This window comes from Callorhinus ursinus, unplaced genomic scaffold, assembly GCF_003265705.2.
Source record: "Callorhinus ursinus isolate GAN/ISIS: 27379988/994484 unplaced genomic scaffold, GSC_fseal_2.0 scaffold5, whole genome shotgun sequence".
NCBI classification, from domain to species: Eukaryota; Metazoa; Chordata; class Mammalia; order Carnivora; family Otariidae; genus Callorhinus; species Callorhinus ursinus.
In genome coordinates, this window is record NW_027397067.1 from 23,946,837 (window position 1) to 23,966,752 (window position 19,916).

Below are 19,916 nucleotides of genomic sequence, written 5' to 3' on the forward strand. Positions count from 1 at the left end.
CACACACACACACACACACACACACACACACACACACACACACACACCAAAAAGGATGTAAGAAGACAAGCCATGAACTAGGAAAAGATATCTGCGATACTTAGAACTAAAAAATGATATATTCAGTATCCAAAATATACATATTTTTAAATTTTTATTTATTTATTTTTGAGAGGGAGAGAGTGCACGAGCAGGGGGAGGGGCAAAGGGAAAAGCAGACTCCCTGCTGAGCAGGGAGCCCGATGTGGAACTCGATCCCAAGACTCCGGGATCATGACCTGAGCTGAAGGCAGATGCTTAACCAACTGAGCCACCAGGCACCCCAAAATATATTTTTTAAAAGTTCTAAAAAGTATAAGACAATGTAAATGAAAAATGGGCAAAAGAGATGAATAGATATTTAACAGAAGAAAAAATATGAAAAGATTATCTCATTAAGACTCAGAAAATGCATATTAAAACCATAGTGAGATATTATTTCATACCCATCCACTTAGCAAAAATTAAGAAGTCTGACAGCCCTGATTGGTGAGGATGGAGAGTAACAAAAACTTATACACTGCTGGGGCACCTGGCTGGCTCAATCAGGTGAGCATGCAATTCTTGATCTTGGGGCCATGAGTTCAAACCCCACATTGGGTGTAGAGATTACTAAAAAATAAACTTAAAAAAAAAAAAACAAAAACCATATACACTGATAGTAATATAAATTGGAAAACAATATGACAAAGCCAAAAACCAGTAGCCTACTCATAGGCATGTTTATATCTCTCGAAAACTGTTGCCCATATGCACTAGCTCACATGTACAAGAATATCCATAGCTGCATTATTTGAAATAGCAAAAAAAAAACCAAAAAACAAAAAAGAACTGGAAATAGCCTAAACAGTCATCAGTAAAAGAACAAATAAATTATGGCATGTTTATTTAGTAAAGTGGCATATAACAATGAAAATGAATTAAGGGGTGGCTCAATTGGTTAAGCATCTGCCTTCAGCTCAGGTCATGACCCCAGAATCCTGAGATCAAGCCCCACATCGGGCTCCTTGCTCAGTGGGGAGCCTGCTTCTCCCTCTGCCTGCCGATCCCCCTGCCTGCTTTCTCTCTCTCTCCCTCTCTAATAAATAAATAAAGTCTTAAGAAAAGAAAATGAATTAAGGATAGCTAAATGCCTCAAAATGAGTGAATTTCAAAAAAAACTTTAAGAAAAGTGAACACAGAAGAATAAATATAGGATGATATAACTTATGTAAAGACCACTAAAACCACAAAACACTGTTGAAATTAAATGAGATCTCAACAAATGGACAGACATATATGTTCATGGATCAGAAGACTCAATATTCTTAAAATGTTAATTCTCTTCAAACTGATCTATCAAATTCATTGCAATCCCAATCAAAATCCCACTAAGCTTTTTCTTGTAACAATTAATAAGCTAATGCTAAGATTCATGTAGAAATGCAAAGGACAGATAACCAAACAACTTTGAAAAAAAGAACAAAACTTGGAGGACTCAAACTACCTGATTTCAAGATTTATTATAAAGCTATGGTAATCAAGACTGTATGTGTAGCATTGGCACAGAGAGATTAATGAAACAGAGCAACATCCAGAAACAGACCCATACATATATGGTCAAATGATTTTTGACAAAGGTGCAAAAAAGGGTAGTCTTTTTCAACCACTGGTACTGGAACAACTGAATATTCATATGCAAAAAAAGAAAAACCTCAAAACTTCATACCTCACACCATTACAAAAAATAACTCAAATGGTTCACAGACCTAAATGTAATATTTGTAACTATAAAATTTCCAGAAGAAAATATAGGTGAAATTTTTGTGCCCTGGTTAGGTGACAACTGCTTAGGTACAACCCTAAAATCATATTCCATAAAAATAATACATTGGATTTTTTCAAAATTAGTAATTTCTGTTCTTTGAAAAGGACAAGTCATAGGCTTGGTGAAAATATTTGCAAATCACATATCTGATAAAGAACTTGTAGGAACGCCTGGGTGGCTCAGTCGTTAAGTGTCTGCCTTCGGCGCAAGTCATGATCCCAGGGTCCTGGGGTTGAGCCCTGCATCAGGCTCCCTGCTCAGCAGGAAGCCTGCTTCTCCCTCCCCCCACTCCCCCTGCTTGTGTTCCCTCTCTCGCTGTCTCTCTCTGTCAAATAAATAAATAAAATCTTTAAAAAAAAAAAAAAACTTGTTTGGGGAGGGGAGTGAACTAGGTAAAAGGGATTAAGAGATATAAACTTCCAGTTACAAAATAAATAAGTCATAGGGACGTAATGTACAGCATAGGGAATGCAATCAATGACAGCTTTGTATGGTGACAGATGGTAACTAGACTTAATGGGGATCATTTCATAATGTATAAAAATACTGAAACACTATGATGTACACCTGAAACTAAGAGGATATTGCATGTCATTTATGCTTCAATTAAAAAAAAGAATTCTCACTGAAAAAAAATAACTTGTATCCTAAGTATATGAAGACCTCTTAAAATTTAATAATAAATTTATTATTTGAATTTTATTTTTATTATTTAAATTGCTTAATTTTTTAAATGGGCAAAAGATCTGAAGAGCACTTCATTATGCTTCATGTGCTACCAAACACATAAAAAATGCTCAACATCATTAGTTACTGGAGAAATGTGAATTAAAACCACAACTGGGTATCAATACACATGTATTTGTACAACTGAAATTTAAGACTATACTATGTATTAGAAAGGACATGTAGCAACTAGAATTCTCACACATGGCTGATGAGAATGTAAAACAGTACATTCTTTTGAAAAACAACTGGCCATCTCTTAAAATGTTGAATATATACCTACTAAATGACCAAGTCATTCACTCCCAAGCATTTACCACTCCCCCACAAAAAAGGAAAGCTTATGCCAAAAGACTTATACACAAATGTTCATAGGAGCTTTATTTACAGCCCAAAATGAGAAACATCCAAAATATCCACCAAAGGATGAATGGATAAACAAAGGGTGGTGTAATTATACCACAAAATACTACTTGGCATTAAAACAGAACCAATAACTGATAAATGCAACCAAATGAGTGAATCTCAAAATGATTTATGTTAAGCGAAAGAAGCCAGCCAAAAAAAGGTAGTTTCTTGGGAATGGAGGATGGGAGTGGATTACAAAGGGGCACGAGGCAACTTTTGGGAGCAATGGATAGGTTCATTACCTTGATTATGGTCATGGTTTCACAGGTGTACACATATATCAAAACATATCAAATTGCAAGCTTTAAATATGTACACTTCATTATATGTCAATTATACCTCAACAAAGCTGTTTAAAAAGCTAACAAACCAAATGCCATTTTTTCAGAAAAACAAACATATAGTAAAATTATAAGGTAAGGAATTGTTAAATATAAAACTAATGATTGTGATTCACTCTGTGAGGTGGTATCTGGATGTGACAGGAGGGGCATACACACAGCTTCAATCTCACTGAGAAATGTTCTATATTCAAGTCGGGCAGTAGGTCTTACTTTTGCTTAATATGCTTTTTAACATAAATACAAATACTATATAAACCATTTAGAAGACACTATTTTTAACATTATATGGGTAATGTTTATGAGAAAAGCTTTTTAAATCTTTTTAAAACACTTATATATGGCTGTTTTAGCGCCTTCTAAAAGGTTTAAAAACAAAAAACCTTTGCAAATCTCTGTGCATATGAACTTTCTTCATATATTATCCCTAGAAGTAAAGCTTTATATTTATCAAATGGTCAGAACCTTATTTCCAGCTGTGAAAATTTCTTCTAAAACAGGTATTAGACACAAGGGCTATCACTATGTTACAGATGACGGATGTTTCACTAAACTTATGTATAGGAGTGAGCTCCTCCTGAGAACTGCTGGCTCTCAACCATATCTAGTTTGGTGCTGCAAGTCGGATCCTGCAGGATCTTTTAAATTTAGGATTTTGGACTTTATCCAAGGAGCAATGGGAAATTACTAAAAGATTTCAAGCAGAGGCATGACATGATCTGACTGATGTCTCTAAAAGGTAACATTTTTTAAAAGATCAGTTAATGTCAAAAGTATTATAGGAAGGCCAATTAAAAATATGCTATAACAGTTCAGGCAAGAGATGATTTTGAGTTGAACCAAAAGGGTGGCAGAGAGATGGAAATAAATGAACCAACTTAAAAAATACTTAAGTGATAAATTCAATAGGACTTGATTATTAATTGGATATAATGGCTAAGAGAGAAGTTAAAAATGACTCCCAGGTTTTTGTTTCAGCAGTGGGATGGTCATGCCAGGCACTGTGGTACGGAATGTTGGGGGCGCCTGGGTGGCTCAGTTGTTAAATGTTTGCCTTCAGCTCAGGTCATGATCTGAGAGTCCTGGGATCGAGCCCCACATCGGGCTCCCTGCTCCGCGGGAAGCCTGCTTCTCCGTCTCCCACTCCCCCTGCTTGTGTTCCTGCTCTCGCTCTGTCAAATAAATAAATAAAATCTAAAAAAAAAAAAAAAAAGGAATGCTGGAGGAGGAGGAGGTTATGATGAGTTTGATGTGCCTGTGAAATTATGAAGTGAAGATGTCCAATAGGCAGTGTAGAGCACAGAAGAGCATTTGGGAATCATCTACATAAAGACTGAACTGAAGCCCTAAAAGTATGAAGAGCAGCCTAGGGAAGAGTAAAAGAAGAAAAAGACTGAGAACTTAGTACTGTAATAGGTGGAACAAGAGGAGAGATAAGGAAAATGTTAACTTGTAATAAAATAATGCTTTCTACCTCTACTTACCTGCCAAAAAAATGAAAACTAAATGAATTATAAAGGAAGTAAAGTACTGATGAGAAAAGACTAATATAGACAATTAGCTACAAGTCTAAGATTGGATTATCAGTGAAAAGGTGAAGGGAAGCTTTTGAGTCTAGGACTAGAAGTATGCCTAGTTCATGAAGATATTCAAATAAAAATGTACTTCCAATGATGCATTGTCTCTACTCTTAATTTACACTTTATAAAAATGTTTTTAAGTTCCATGGGGAACCTGGGTGGCTCAGTCAGTTAAGCGTCTGACTCTTGATTTTGGCTCAGGTCAGGATCTCAGGGTTGTGAGACTGAATCCCACATCCAGCTCCACACTGGGCATGGAGCCTGCTTAAGATTCTCTTTCCTCTCCCTCTGCCCCTCCTTCCCTCTTTAAAAAAAAGTTCTTAAGTTCCAAAACCCTGTTGTTGATATGGATTCCAATAACAAAAAAAACAGATGCCAAAATCCAATTAGATAATAATGGAGTCTGAGAACATTAAGAATGGCTGGTTTCTTCCCTTGATTGAAATTAACTACTAGCATCCTTGACAATTAAGTTATTCCTTGGATATCAAGTCTTATGTTATCTTTCCCAAACTAGTATAGAAAGTCTTTCAACAGTTGTGTCCAGAAAACTTTATCTCCAACATTGGAAATACATTCTCTGAAGTCTCATCTTATAGAAGAGAACTACATTAAAAAACAAAATATAAACCCAGAGACATCACTAGGGCAGTCTTACATTTTAACAAGGTAACTCTGTAGAGTTAATTTTAAAATCCAAAAGGAGTTCACAATCAATCAGTTTCAAATGGACACTGGAATCAGACATGACTGGACCTGGAACCTGTTACATGATCTTGGGTAAGTTTCTTAAAAATCAAGGATTCCATTTGTAAAACAGGATAACGGCTACATCACAGCATGATTAAGAAAATTAAAATAATGTGATGTTTCATTCTAAATAAAGTCCAGGTAAATCATCAACAGTTTATTCTCTGCTTCTACTGCATAATAAACAACTGTAGAGCCTAGATGTATAAGACCTGTAAGGAAGGATAAAAATGCTGAAAAACCAAGATATTATTTCAACCTACCCATTTATTGGCCCACCATACTTAAAAATTACCTAGATTCCAACTCATTGTATGCATGCTGCTTTCTCAAAATAACCTTACATTTCAGAAGATGTCTATAGGATTTACTTTAACATAAGACAGACACGGTACAAATAATTCCAAATGTGATGTATGTGAGGAAAAATGCAAGGGGCTAACCTAATCTGGGAGTGGGGGAGAACAAAGAAGGCTTCCCTAAAGAAGTCAAGTTCAAGCTGAGATATGAATGGTGGATAGGAAGAAAGTTCTGGAATAACATGCTTATATACTAGAAGTAGCAGCAAATAATTTTGAGAATTTAAAATGTTTATCCCCACTCTGGGGAATAACATTTAAACAATAATCTTGTTTTTAATGGCTAAAGGTAAAAGCAACAAGGTTATGTTTATATCCTACCATAAAAATGTATAGATCTTTTCTAGTCTAATGGCTCATTATTTGTAACTTACTAAGATTTGATTTAGTTTAATAAATTAGATGAAAATTACTGTGACCAGTTTTGTGCTGCCATTCTGATGCAGAGCACTGTTCTTCCAACATGGAAAGGCTATAGATTTTATATATAAAAATATTTAAGACAAACAAAAAAAACAAAACAGACTCACTAATACAGAGAACAAAGTGGTGGTTGGCAAAGGGGAGGGGGATGGGGTGAAATAGGTGAATGGGATTAAGAGCTAAAGACTTCCAGTTACAAAATAAATAAGTTACAGGGATGAAAAGTATAGCATAGGAAATACAGTCAATAGTACTGTAATAACGAACAGTGACAGACAGTGACTAAGTACTCAGTAACACGTACAACTGCTGAGTCAGTATATTGTACAACTGACACTAATATTTCATTGTATTTCTACTATACCTCAATAATAAAAATTTTAAAAAATATTTAAGAAAACAGACCATGGATATATTCACATACATATAAGATGTGAATAGACAGAGTTAGATACAAAATAACAATAGTTAAGCTTTTTTGAGCACTTATAATTTGTATTGTTAATATTTAATAATAATTACTAACACATTCTGTGTATATTTCAGTTAACACATAACAATCCCTATGAAGCAAGTTCAATTATTATTCCTACTTTCATAAATAAAGAAATAAAAGATTAGAAAAGTTAGGTAACTTGCTCAGGTCACAGGGATTCAGACTTAAAACCGAATCCAAACGTTATGTTCTTAAAGCCATATTCTACTCCCTAACCATGAGGTTAGAGCATATGAATGAAAGCCAGCCCTCAGAATCAATAGGAATCATGATAAGCAGATCTATTTGGCATTTATTTTTAGTCTACCTTATATACAATATAGAATGCTATTTCAGGGAACTCATAACCTATACATTCTCAGTTAGACAATGATAGTATTCATTAAGAACATGTGTATGGGGTGCCTGGGTGGCTCAGTCAGTTAAGCTTCTGCCTTCAGCTTAGGTCATGATCCCAGTGTGCCGGGATCGAGCCACGTATCACATTGGACTCCTTGCTCAGTCGGGAGCCTGCTTCTCCCTCTCCCTCTGCCTCTGCCTGCCACTCCCCCGCTTGTGCTCTCTCTCTGTCAAATAAATAAATAAAATCTCTATAAAAAAAATAAGAAGAACACGTGTTTATACAGTTATTTATGGAAATATGTATGCATGTATTTTTAAATAAAACAAAGGTGCAAAAGGCAGAAAATCTATAAAAATACTGTAGTTTTACCATTGTATAATCTGAACAAAAGAGGTTCATCAGAGATAAAAACGTACAGTTGACCCCTGAACAACGTTGCAGGGAGGGAGAGGGGGGAGCACCAATACCCCACTCAGTCAAAAATCCATGTATAACTTCTTTTAGTTTTGATTCCCCCAAAGCTTAACTACCAATAGCCTATGGTTGATCAGAAGCCTTACCAATAACATAGAACAGTGAATTAACACACATTCTGTATGTTGTATGTATTATGTACTATATTCTTACACTAAAGTAGAAGAAAAATGTTACTAAGAAAATCACAAGAAAAAAAGAAAAAGAAAATCATAAGGAAAAGAAAATACATTTACCATACTGTATTTAGAGAAAAAATCTGCATATAAATGGACTCATGCAGTTTAAACCCATGTTGTTCAAGGGTTAACCGTGCTTCATATTTGTAATTCTTGATTTGTAGAGCAGAACCAGAAGTCTGCTAACTAAGTGACACTGACTTGGCAACTGACATGTTGGCAACTGAAGGCTTTCTCTGTGAGCAGAACTCTAGTTCATGCAAGTCATACACACTGAGCGCTCACAGGCAGTGTCCTATACTCAGGGCTGAACCATCTCACCCATTTTTTGGTTGTTGTTGTGTTGTTAGCGTAAACAAAAAAAAATCTGCTCTAGTAAAAGAGTTACAACATCTTGAAAAAATGTGTGTTCTGTTTTCTTCTTTGGCAAGGTATACATGCCTGAAAGAATAGAAACAAAATACTACCACTTACCTCACAGGGCTGCTATGAGGATTAAATGTGATAAAGCACATGAAGTGCTGGGACACACAGTGCTTTTTATATGTATGAGCTGCTGCTATCACCGGCATTGGTATTAGTCATACAAGTATTACTCTGTAACCTACCACCCTTTCATGATATCCCAAGAAGGTACTCTATCGCAGCCTAGTGTGCAGAAAGAACACGGCACTGGAAATCAAAGTAGTTCAAGTTGCTCCACAGCCCAGGTGAATAAAAGCAAGCAAATTCTTTGAACACGTTTCATAAAACCTTACTTGTAAAAAGAGGTGATGTCATCTACCTTACACAGTCCTGATGAGAATGATACTAAAGGTGATCATGAATGAGAAAGTATCTTTTAAACCATAGAAAACTATAAATATGGAAGGTATGATTATCTGATGAACAAATACAGGTGTCCAGTGTCTAACAGCAGAACAGAACAGTTAGTAACAGTCCAGGGCCAACCTTGAATCTGGGGCTGCATATAACCCATAGGTGTAGGTGCCTGCCCCACGGAAAAACTTTTATCTATAGTTACTATAGTATTTATATAGCAAAACTGACCAGTGTTCACAAGCACACACTTACCTTTACTATTGTTTTAGGGCGTTTTTTAAAAAATAATTTTGGCTTTTCAACCACAGGAAGAGGTGGAAGTTTCTTAAGCTCCTGTAGGACAGTGGTGGCAGCACGCTTCTTGGAGAGTTTTTTGCTATTTCCCTCTCCTTCTGCAGAGAACTCTCCCACTGACACCCGAGTAACAAAGCTTTTCATATGTGGTGGTCCACTTTCTTTAATAACCTATTAAATATAAGTAAAATATTTAACATAGGCACTTATGAAATGTTCTCATCCCATGAGTCTTTTTTAAATGTTCATATCATAATCAAAATTGAAATTGTAAAGAATTATGCCAAAACTATAGATTTCTTTAATAAAGTTATATAGATATTATACAGGGACGTTCATTTATGATACTTATGATGCTTAATGAACTGAAGTCAAAAGAACAAAAAACCAAATAAATACATTCAATTCATAGTCAAAATTTGTGTTTTACTAGCTTAAAATAGGCAATTCTAATTACGGTGACCCAGTTTCTTATGAAACAGAAAATTAAGAATATAAAACATACCATATTGGATTAGGTGCAGAGACCATCCATAACAATAATTTGTATATAACTGTGTGCATCTCTAATTTCTTCTCTGTAATAAGTTACTTAAGTACAAGACTACCTCTTCCCGGGGTTCTCTAGCCCATAAAGCATCCTTCATATGGAAGCCTCTCAAAAATAACCTATGGGTGAAAATAACCTATTTTTGATGGAAGCCTCAAAGGCTGTTTTATAGAAAGGAATGTTTACTTTCTGTGACATGATCTTAAATAGGTAAGTAGACATACCATAAAAAATACCTCTTTCTAAAGTAATGGATTATGAATCTGTCAGCCATGAATGTTCCTAAACCCTGTATTAATGTGTTCTTTAAACTATGTCAGCTTTTGGAGGAAAGATGCCTTCCAAAACCCAAATGCTCACAACTTCAGTCTCCTTCAAAATTCTGACCTATAAAAGATACTCTATTTAGTTAAATAGTTTACCATTAACTTTATATTAAAATTCTGTCTTCTTAGATACCAATTAGGAAAAGAAAAGGAAAACAACAAAGTATCTCAATAATTCAACATTATTGGGGATAAGAAACTTACGATGAGCCTACTTTCAATGTAATTTAAGTTTACTAACTGAAACACCAAAACTGTTTAACTACTTTGATGGATATCCTCTTCAATTAAAAAAAAAAGTATATACTTAACTGACTTAACAGAGAATACTAAATACCTGACCTTTTATTGCTCACATTAGATCATCATTATGAAAACCAAATATTCTATACTATAATATATTGATGCTTCCAAGGACTTTTAAGACTTATAAAACTGTTCCTATTCATTGTAGCCTTTAAAAGGCCCATGTTCCAATATTTTTTTTAGTATATGCAATTACTTTAGATAGCTTTTCTATATTTCCCCTATCATTTTTTGCTGGGACCATCAGGCCCTCAAGTACTTTGCATCCCTGCCTTCCTCATTTTGCTTTTAATTTGCCATAGGGTGAGAGATCAGATAACCCAACTGAGGAGAATTGTGTCTAAGGAGATAGGGTCTTGGTTGAGGTCAGTTGATCTTGCCAGTAAATAAAATGTGGGAGCTTTCTGGTTGGTAAACATCCATAATTTGAAGGATACTCCATAACTGTTTCAGCTTATTTCCTGGGTTTTGCCTATTTTCTAGATATCTGAGTTACAAAATTAGTGACCTCTTAATGAAGGAGGTATTAATAATTTAAAATTTTTCCCTTTTAAATTTCACATTTTATAAACATTTTGTGACATGTTTATCTAGTTGTAGAGAGCTGCTTAATTACTTCTTAGTGATTTATTAGTAAAAGTTAAATTTAAACCTCTTTTGATTCCACAAATTTAGAAGAATTTAGTAGTAATATATACATGTCACTTTTAACTTGAATACCTTCAATTTAATCCCATTAAAAACACCAAAGCTTACTACAAATTATCTTATACTCACAAAATGTTATGATGAAAATTAAAACATCATATATACAAATTATTTAATACAGAAAAGCCAAAGAAATCAGCAGAAATCCATGATACTATAGTAAGTTCTATTTTCCCCAGGGCCTATATGATTTCATGATGGAGAATCTGAACATAAGGAAGCACATTAACTCTTTCAGGATACTAGTACGCTGGTTAATTAATTTGTTTGTTTATTTTAAATAGTGAGGAGCAGGGGAAGAGAAAGGGAAGATCGCTACTGAGCACATACCTCAAAACTGACGGGCATATTTCGCTTCAGAGCAATTTCAAACACTAAGCTGATCTCAGATTTATTCGCATCTTTGTCATCATCCATTTCTTTTCCTGATTCGCCATTCTAAATCACAAAAAATAGGATGACGATGAATCTTCACTTTGTAACAAACTGTACATATATTCTACAATCAAGAGGGCCTATTTAAAATACAGCAAGAAACAAGAAACCAGAGACTGTATCTTGTGGATTCCTATATAACCACAGGAGTTGTGGGCTTTGCTGCGAGGCATTTTTGTGATTTAATTTGTAGGGTTTTTCTTTTTTTTTTTTGCTCAAAGTGGAAGAATAAATGCTGAGTGTGGAAATCTTTTACTCAACCATATACTAATTTGAGTTTATACTATGTCCCCAGACTCAATTCTCTTTAGAGATGTCTATGCCCCACCCCCCCACACACAACACTTTCCCTGATATTCTAATATGCTATTTAATCTTCTGTAAAGACTAAACTATAGAAAGCTTATAAGATGCAAATCAGGATTCTGGAGCCCTATCTCTGGCTTTGGCACCAATTTAGTTATTCACTTCTTTAACACATACTCCTGAAGAGATTCATATATGTTGAACACAGGGTATCAGAGATAAAAAGATCAAGAGACAGTATTCCTGCTGCCAAGAAACTTGTGACTTAGTGTGAAAACAGGTAAGAGTCATAATGAAAGTGTACAAGGAGAAAAGTACCGACGTCAGCCATTAACTAAGATGCGTCTCCGATGGGGGGGACAAGAGGTTTGAGAGCAGAGCAGATGGAGGAGCTGGACAGAACGGTGCGCAGTAACTAAGTGGAGAACTCAATACGGAGGTGACTTATAAGGCATGTCCGAGCCAGAGACACTATTTTGAAATCAACAGAGAAGGCAGCTGAAGCCATGGGAAATGGGTGCAATTACTCAAGATCAGCCTTGATATCCTGGTCTGTAAAATAAGACAGGACTGAAAAAAGTCCACGAAAATCTCTTCCACTTTAAACTCCTTGATTCTAAATGAACACAATGTAATCTCTGCTCAATAAACACAGCATTAAATGAAAGGTAAATGAGTGCTATTTCTCTTCCTTGTTCACGCCCCCAAATCCTGTGCTGCCTGAGAAGTAAACTCCATAGGTGAACCAAAGTCCTCAAAGGTAAGGTCATCCCAACAGGAACACACGAGTCTAGTAGAGTAGACAGGTGATCTGAGAAGCAAATCATAGCAGGTCACCACTCTCATATTCTTTCCTATCAGGAGAAATTATCTCTTTTATTTATAGAAATGCATTTATCTGTCTTGTCAATAATCTCACTGGGGAACTATAAGGAAGAGACTGTCACAGGTAGCAGTACCATACCTGAGGTGATTTTTCTGGAATAGGTTCATTCTGTAGTGCTTGAAGGGCTTTCATTGCAGCATTGTGTCTAGCAGCTTGTCGAGTCTTTCCTTCCCCAAAAAATTCATTATTTCCTACAGTCAGCTGAACATAAAAGATCTTGGGCATTGGGCAATGATACCTAAAATAAGAAAATAAAAAATATTAATGGTAGTTCAATACAACCATTCTGTAATCATGAGTAACATTTGTTTTCTTCAAAATGATAGCAACCATATAATGTACTATACTTATTCACCCCAATCAAGTATCAACCTCATGAATGTATTCATAAACAATAAAATGAGTCAATATAGCTATAGATCTATTTCTCTATGAAAAGCATATTATAGAAAACATGACCCCAATCAAGTATTAACTTCACGAAGGTATTTATAAACAATAAAATATGAGTCAATGCAACTATAGATCTATTTCTCCATGAAAAGCATATCATAAAAAACAATATTAAACATAATATGGTAAAAATTATTCCATTATATCACGGAAAACTTTTAGTAAGAAGTTTTCAGTCAGATTTTGACAGATGTGAGCCAAATGGTCTGGTGCTGAAGGGAGCCACAACAGAGGCAGGAGACAGGCAAGCGGACAGCATGCAGAGGACGGTGACTTCAGCAGAAGACAGTTATGGCTAGACATGGGGGAGGCAGAGAGATGGAGCTACTACTCCATTCCAAAGGAATAAGTACTTTGCCAAGTAATAAGATCAGACTGAACATAAGAAAGAATGGGGAGGTAAGCCAATTCTTGAGCAGATAAGCAATATTATAATAAAACATACTTAAAGAGAAAATTTTTTAGCAGGTTTGTGTTTAACTACTGAAGCAAGGAGTCACAACTAGAAAGCAGTGATGCAAATATGAGGGGATAACAGGGTCGAATGAAGAAAGAACAAACTAGAAGAAATTAAGAAGAAAAAATTAAGAGGATATGCAATAAAATGATTAATTCAACAATTATTTATGGAGGATATTCTTTATGACGAGGGGATATGACAATGAACAAAAACACATTGTACTGGGCAAGACAGATAATAAATAAGGTAATATGCAGAATATCTAGCATGTTAGAGATCTAAGTTAAAGAGAAAAAGGAAAGGTCAGATGTGTCAGGGAGGTGGGTTTTAGACAGGGTGACCAGGGAGGGAGGGTCTCATTGAAAAGATGACAACTGTGTTAAGACCTAAAATAAGTGAGGGAGGAAGCCACCCAGATATCTGGAACAGTGCACTTGAGGCAGAGAAAAATAGCAAGTGCAAAAGCCCTGGGGCAGCAGTGTGCCAAGCATGTTCAAGTGATTCAGAAGATGCCTATCAGGCTACAGTGGAGGGATGAGGAAAGAAAAGTTAAGAAATGAAAAGAAGTAGCCAGATTCCATAGGGCCTTACCTAGAAATTGTAAGGATTTGACTTTTATCCTGAGTGAAATGGCCAGCCACTAGAAGGTTTGGAAGAGAGCAACATATCTGACTTACATTTTGGAAGGATCACCTGACTATTATGTTGAGAACAGACTGTAGGCAAATAATAATGGAAGCAAGATCTATCAAGAGACTACTACAAAAATACAGGAGAAAAGCAACAGGGGCCTGAACTAAGGTGACAGCAATACAAGTAATGAGAAGCAGTTGGATTCTGAATGAATTTTAAAAGTAGAGCTGATAGGGGGTGTCTGGGTGGCTCAGTCAATTGAGCATCCGACTCTTCATTTCAGCTCAGGTCATGATCTCAGGGTCATGGGATTGAGCCCTGCGCTGGGCTCTGTACTCAGCAGAGAGTCTGTTTGAGATTCTCCCACTCCCTCTCCCTCTGCCCCTGCCTGCCCCAGTGCACATGCACTCTCTCTCTCTCAATAAATAAAATCTTTAAACAACAAAAAAAATACTAATAATAAGTAGAGCTGATAGGGTTTACCCAAGGATTAGTTATGGAACATGAAAGAGGAGTCAAGGATGATCCCAAGGTTTCTGAGCTGAACAAGTGGAAGACAGAGTACCCATACAGTGAACTGGTGAAGACTGCATGCAGAAGGGTTTATTTTTTGGGCATGCATATCAGCAGCTCTGGTTTGGAAATGTTAAATTATTCAGCCTGTTTAGACATCCAAATGGAGATGTCAAGTGAATAGTCAGATTTCTGAGTCTGGACTCCAGGAAAGAGGTCCAAAGTGAATATAAAATTTGGGAAACATATATATATACGTATATATATACCATATGTATATGGTATACACACACACACACACACACACACACACACACACACACACGGTATTTAAAGCCGCAAGACAGGGGTGCCTGGGTGGCTCAGTTGGTTAAGCATCTGCCTTTGGCTCAGGCCATGATCCCAGGGTCCCAGGTTCAAGTCCCACATCAGGCTCCTTGCAGTGGGGAGTCTGCTTCTCCCTATGCCCACCCCCGTGCTTATTCTCGCTCTCTCTCTCTCTCTCTCTCGCAAAAATAAATAAAATCTTCAAAGCCACAAGACAGCGAGAACTGTGGGAAGGAGTAACAGGAGAAAAACCAGGCAAGCATCGTGTCCTTCCTGAAAGCCAAATGGGAAAAAAAATCTATCTAGGAGGAGAGAGGGGTCAACTGTGTCAAATTATATTCACAGGTCAAGGAAAATGATGACCGCGAACTAAGACCACTGAATTGGGCAATTTAACAAAACTGAAAAGGAATGATTGTGATGCAATGGTGGATATACAATGTAATACCAAAAATTAAGTTAAAATAACACCAGTGCTGAAAAATGTCGGTTCCAAGCAAAGAGAAGTCCAACTGAAGTCCTACTGAGTTCTGTATGATTACTGAGCAGCCAAAGAGCAGTGTCCCATATTCACCCAGGGAGCCCATTGTGTAAGAATTCACCAGGCAGATGGGACTAATCAGGGAAGTTTTACAGAAGGTAAAGGACTAGAAAGGTACATCAGCACTGAAGATACAGATTTGGGAGGCAGTAATTGAAACCATGTGAGTGGATAAGCACCTGGAAAGGGTAAGTGTAAAGGAACCAAAAAAGAGAGCCTAAGGCTGGGATCTGATTGAGGCCTGTGATCAAAAGGCAGGGGAAATAATAGACAGCAGTGAAGGAGATGAAAGAGGGTCAGAGTTAGAAAAGAGATTACCGCACAATGTCAGGGAAATCAACAGTGTCAAACGTGGAGAAATCCAGAGTATGAAAAAAAAGAAACAGTCGCTGTTTTAAATTCTTAAAGTCAATTTTCTTGGCCCACAGTTTTCTATTACTTTGTTTTAAGATAAAGCATTTTAAGTGTGTTTTTATTATGTCATAGGTTCTCATTTTTAATTGGCAAATATAAAAAAGTTAAAGGAAGAAGAAAACCACTTATGGTAAAAGACTTTTAATATGCAAAGATTAAAAAGCATTAAAAACCACAATCTGTTTTGCTCTTTGATTACAATAAGTAGTACACTGAGGTGCACAATTTCCTACTGCATTCCTGAAGTGCACTTTCCTATTATTTTAGATCCCCTTTAATGCAGATATTTTAACAGACCAATACATTAAATGCAGGTTATCTTCATATTGTATACCACAAAATTCAGTATTCCACCTACACAGAACTCCGTGCATATTTTTAACTCGTGCCACTATAAAACTTTAAAACAGACAACCTGAAATCAGAAATTTACTTCTGTACTAAGATCTTATATGGCAAGCTTGCACCATAGAGCAAATGTTTACAATTAATTATACACTTCTGAAAACAGAGGTCCACAACTGGAATGCTAACAGACCTTTAACTACAGTAGAGGGAGTGGGCGCCACTGTAATCGCTAAGGCCTGCTGACAATTACAAAACTCATTTCGGTTTGCCACAGAGACAAACAAAATTTCTGTTCATTATGACTTTACTGGAATATGATGTCATAACACATAACCATACTGAAACAATCTGCTGATTTTCTGACCAAAATATTAATTGCACACTAAAGAGCCCTTGGGGCCTCTTCCTTTTTGGCCATCAACCATGGCTCTATACATGTATATGTGGATACATATGTATATGTGCATTATACTGTATAACTATCAGAGGAAAAATTAGATTTGTTGTCTTTTAACAGAAAAAGTAAAACTATTCTAGCACTAACAACAGGAAATACTAAGACCAAATGCCTGACTTGTTTCGTTCTCATTTCATTCCATCCTCTAACTTAACATCCTCTACCCCATGTGGTTTGATCACCTTATATATCATATCTCCTCACATCATCACAACAATTAAGATTAGCCAGAGTACCCTCAATAATGGCACCCAGACTCAATTATAGGAGAGGTGATGCAGAAAAGTCTCTTTGTATGTTAGGTCCTGGACTCTAAATATTTGTTTCCTTTGCTAAAGAAACACTCAAAGTTTATTAACTTTGAAGGTTGATGTGTTCTAAAGAGAAGTTCTTTTCTGTAATTTATTTCAAACATTAAGCTCACTTTTGGTGGTAAAGTACCTTTTTTTTAATGTTATGTTGATCATCATACATTACATCATTAGTTTTTGATGTAGTGTTCCATGATTCATTGTTTGCGTATAACACCCAGTGCTCCATGCAGTACGTGCCCTCTTTAATACCCATCACCAGGCTAACCCATCCCCCTGCCCCCTCCCCTCTAGAACCCTCAGTTTGTTTCTCAGAGTCCACAGTCTCTCATGGTTTGTCCCCCCTCTGATTTCCCTCCCTTCATTCTTCCCTTCCTACTATCTTCTTTTTTTTAACATATAATGTATTATTTGTTTCAGAGGTACAGGTCTGTGATTCAACAGTCTTACACAATTCACAGCACTCACCATAGTACATACCCTCCCCAATGTCTATCACCCAGGCACCCATCCCTCCCACCCCCCCACCACTCCAGCAACCCTTAGTTTGTTTCCTGAGATTAGGAAAAAGTACTTTTAACAAGTGATATACATATTTCTAAAAATTAGCAGATATTGACCTAATCTTACATTGCTATTCTTGAATGATTTTTCTCAATGACAATTTTGTGGTCAATGTTTACATTCCCATAGTTATTACTGTTAAAAGATGGGCCATGAAAACTAATCCATCCAGGTTATTAAAGTTTCAGGTTCAAAGGGCTTCTACCCACAGCCTCCAAAATGTATTTTGCAAAGTGCGATCCCATCATCAGAATTATCCTCAGTGCTTGTTAAAAATGTACATTCCTGTGCTCCACCCCTGATCTGCTGAATCAGGCTCTGGGGACAGAACAAGAACCTTCACTCTAATAAGATTCTCTGGGGAGTCTTTCATACTAAAAGTCTGAGAACCACTGCTCCGTGGTATCACTGTAGCCCACAATACAGCTTATGTGATTTGAGATGACTTCAAGCTCCACGTAAGCAAGGGACTGCATACATTCCTATAGCACCATGGTTAGGTTTCCTAGCTCTCATTTAACCTCACAGTAGCCAGGAGAGACAGATGTCCCCATGGTCATCGTGAGCGGTAACAAACGTCCCCAACAAAATGGAGGAGTCAAACTGAAGTCTATCTAACTTCAGAGTTCAGGAAGCTCTTAAGTCATTTCCTAAAAATCTGCTTTATCCTCTTCTATTTTTGTGTTTCCGTTTGTTTATTAAACGGGCTACGTCCTTGGTAGGCTAGAGAACCTAAACCAAAGGTCCACTGATAGACTGCAGAGGCTTTTACTTAATAGCTGCTGAAACAAAGAGAACTCTATAATGAAATCCTATGTTTTTATGTTATGTCAAGTCAAGCAGGATCAAAAAAGAGACACAAGTGAGTAACTTATCAAGGATGAAAAGTCAGAATAATGGGCATCGTGTGTCACACTGCTAATAGTCTAAATTTTATAAAGGTTACTTCTAAGGCCTTGTCCCCTCCCATGCCTCTTTGCCTTCTGTCCACTGGAAGTCTTACAAAGATAAACAAATAAAATTTCAAATAAAATAAAATAAAATAAAATCTTCCCTTTCTTTAGATCCCCAAAAAAGTCTTTAGATATGGCCTATCTTCAAGACATCACAAGTCAACACAGCAAAAAAGAAAGGATGTATATTTGGTTCCTTTGAATTAACACTTGACATTCCTTATACAGTCTTGCTTTGATTTTTGAGTTAAGGGAAGATTTTACATTCTTATGTAAGTATTCTTATAAGAACATACATAGTCTTATACTTCTGAGTGTCGGTTATGACAAGTTTCCATACCATCTATCCTTGCCATCCTCCCTTAAGTTACTTCATTAATGCCCTCTTTGTAGCCTCCTTTTGTATGAGTCTGAACAACTAAAAGCCATGTGTCCTCCCTACCATCTGGTGACTGCCTTATTCCCTAACATCTCCACTTTCCTAAGTATCATTTTTACAAGGTGAGAAAGACATATTCCAAATAACATGAGAACTTTTAAAAACTGAAAATAATTGCCTCATTTTATTTGATAGCATTATTCATAAATCTCAACACAGCTAAAGTAGTCATATCTCCTCTACAGGTTTATGTCCTAAAATATCTGAACAAATTATCTTCTTATCTAATAAGGAGAGACTTTGGATTTCTGTGTTTATTTCTAACATTGACTGAAAACAGAAATGTCACTTAATCTTTCTATCTCAGTTTACTTATCTGTAAAATATTTGCAGAATCTATGTTTAAAGACCTCTCAAGGCCAAAACTTAGAATTCAAATGACATGTTGATTATTTTGACTCTTTGTACATATTTTGGCACTGCTAAGCATTCTTTTTACTTGCTATAGAAAAATAATAGGTTTTATCATAAAGCTATAAAATAGTCCTTGGCACACTTTCAAGCTTGTATGTATATAAAATGTCTAGATAGGAGAGGGTTCTTTCTCTATTCACGTCTATAAATTTTGGAAATATATCTTTTATGGGATCTAAATGTTAAGTCTTAAGGAATTTCAAAAATTAGGACCTATTAAAAAAGATTCACAGGACAGCTGAAAATAAGCTTTAAAGAGGGTAAGGATAGTCTATTCTATTTGTAGAATTATTATAATTATGTTTAAAATGTCCAGGGGAAAATACAAAAAGATATGTACTAGAAACTAGGGTAGGATGCTTTGAAGTGACAGAATTATAAATGATGATCTCTTTCCTAATTTCAAATTTTTAAAAATAATGATTGTACTGGAGTATAAACCAAAAAAGAAGAAAGGAAAGAAGAAAGGAAAGAGAAAGAAAGAAAAGAAAGAAAGAAAGAAAGAAAGAAAGAAAGAAAGAAAGAAAGAAA

At 36.0% G+C, this 19,916-nt stretch overlaps 1 protein-coding gene across 14 annotated transcripts in view; it reads right to left on the reverse strand.

The window, feature by feature from the left end:
- Positions 1-19,916, reverse strand: part of STAU2 (staufen double-stranded RNA binding protein 2) — a 305,526-nt gene that overhangs the window by 168,950 nt on the left and 116,660 nt on the right. For all 14 annotated transcript variants that reach the window (XM_025870733.2, XM_025870726.2, XM_025870734.2 and 11 more), the window contains 3 exons: positions 12,637-12,796; positions 11,262-11,369; positions 9,000-9,212 (listed from right to left, as the gene is read on the reverse strand). In XM_025870733.2, the coding sequence (XP_025726518.1) occupies positions 9,000-9,212; positions 11,262-11,369; positions 12,637-12,796 (481 nt within the window). The remainder of the gene's footprint in view (positions 1-8,999; positions 9,213-11,261; positions 11,370-12,636; positions 12,797-19,916) is intronic.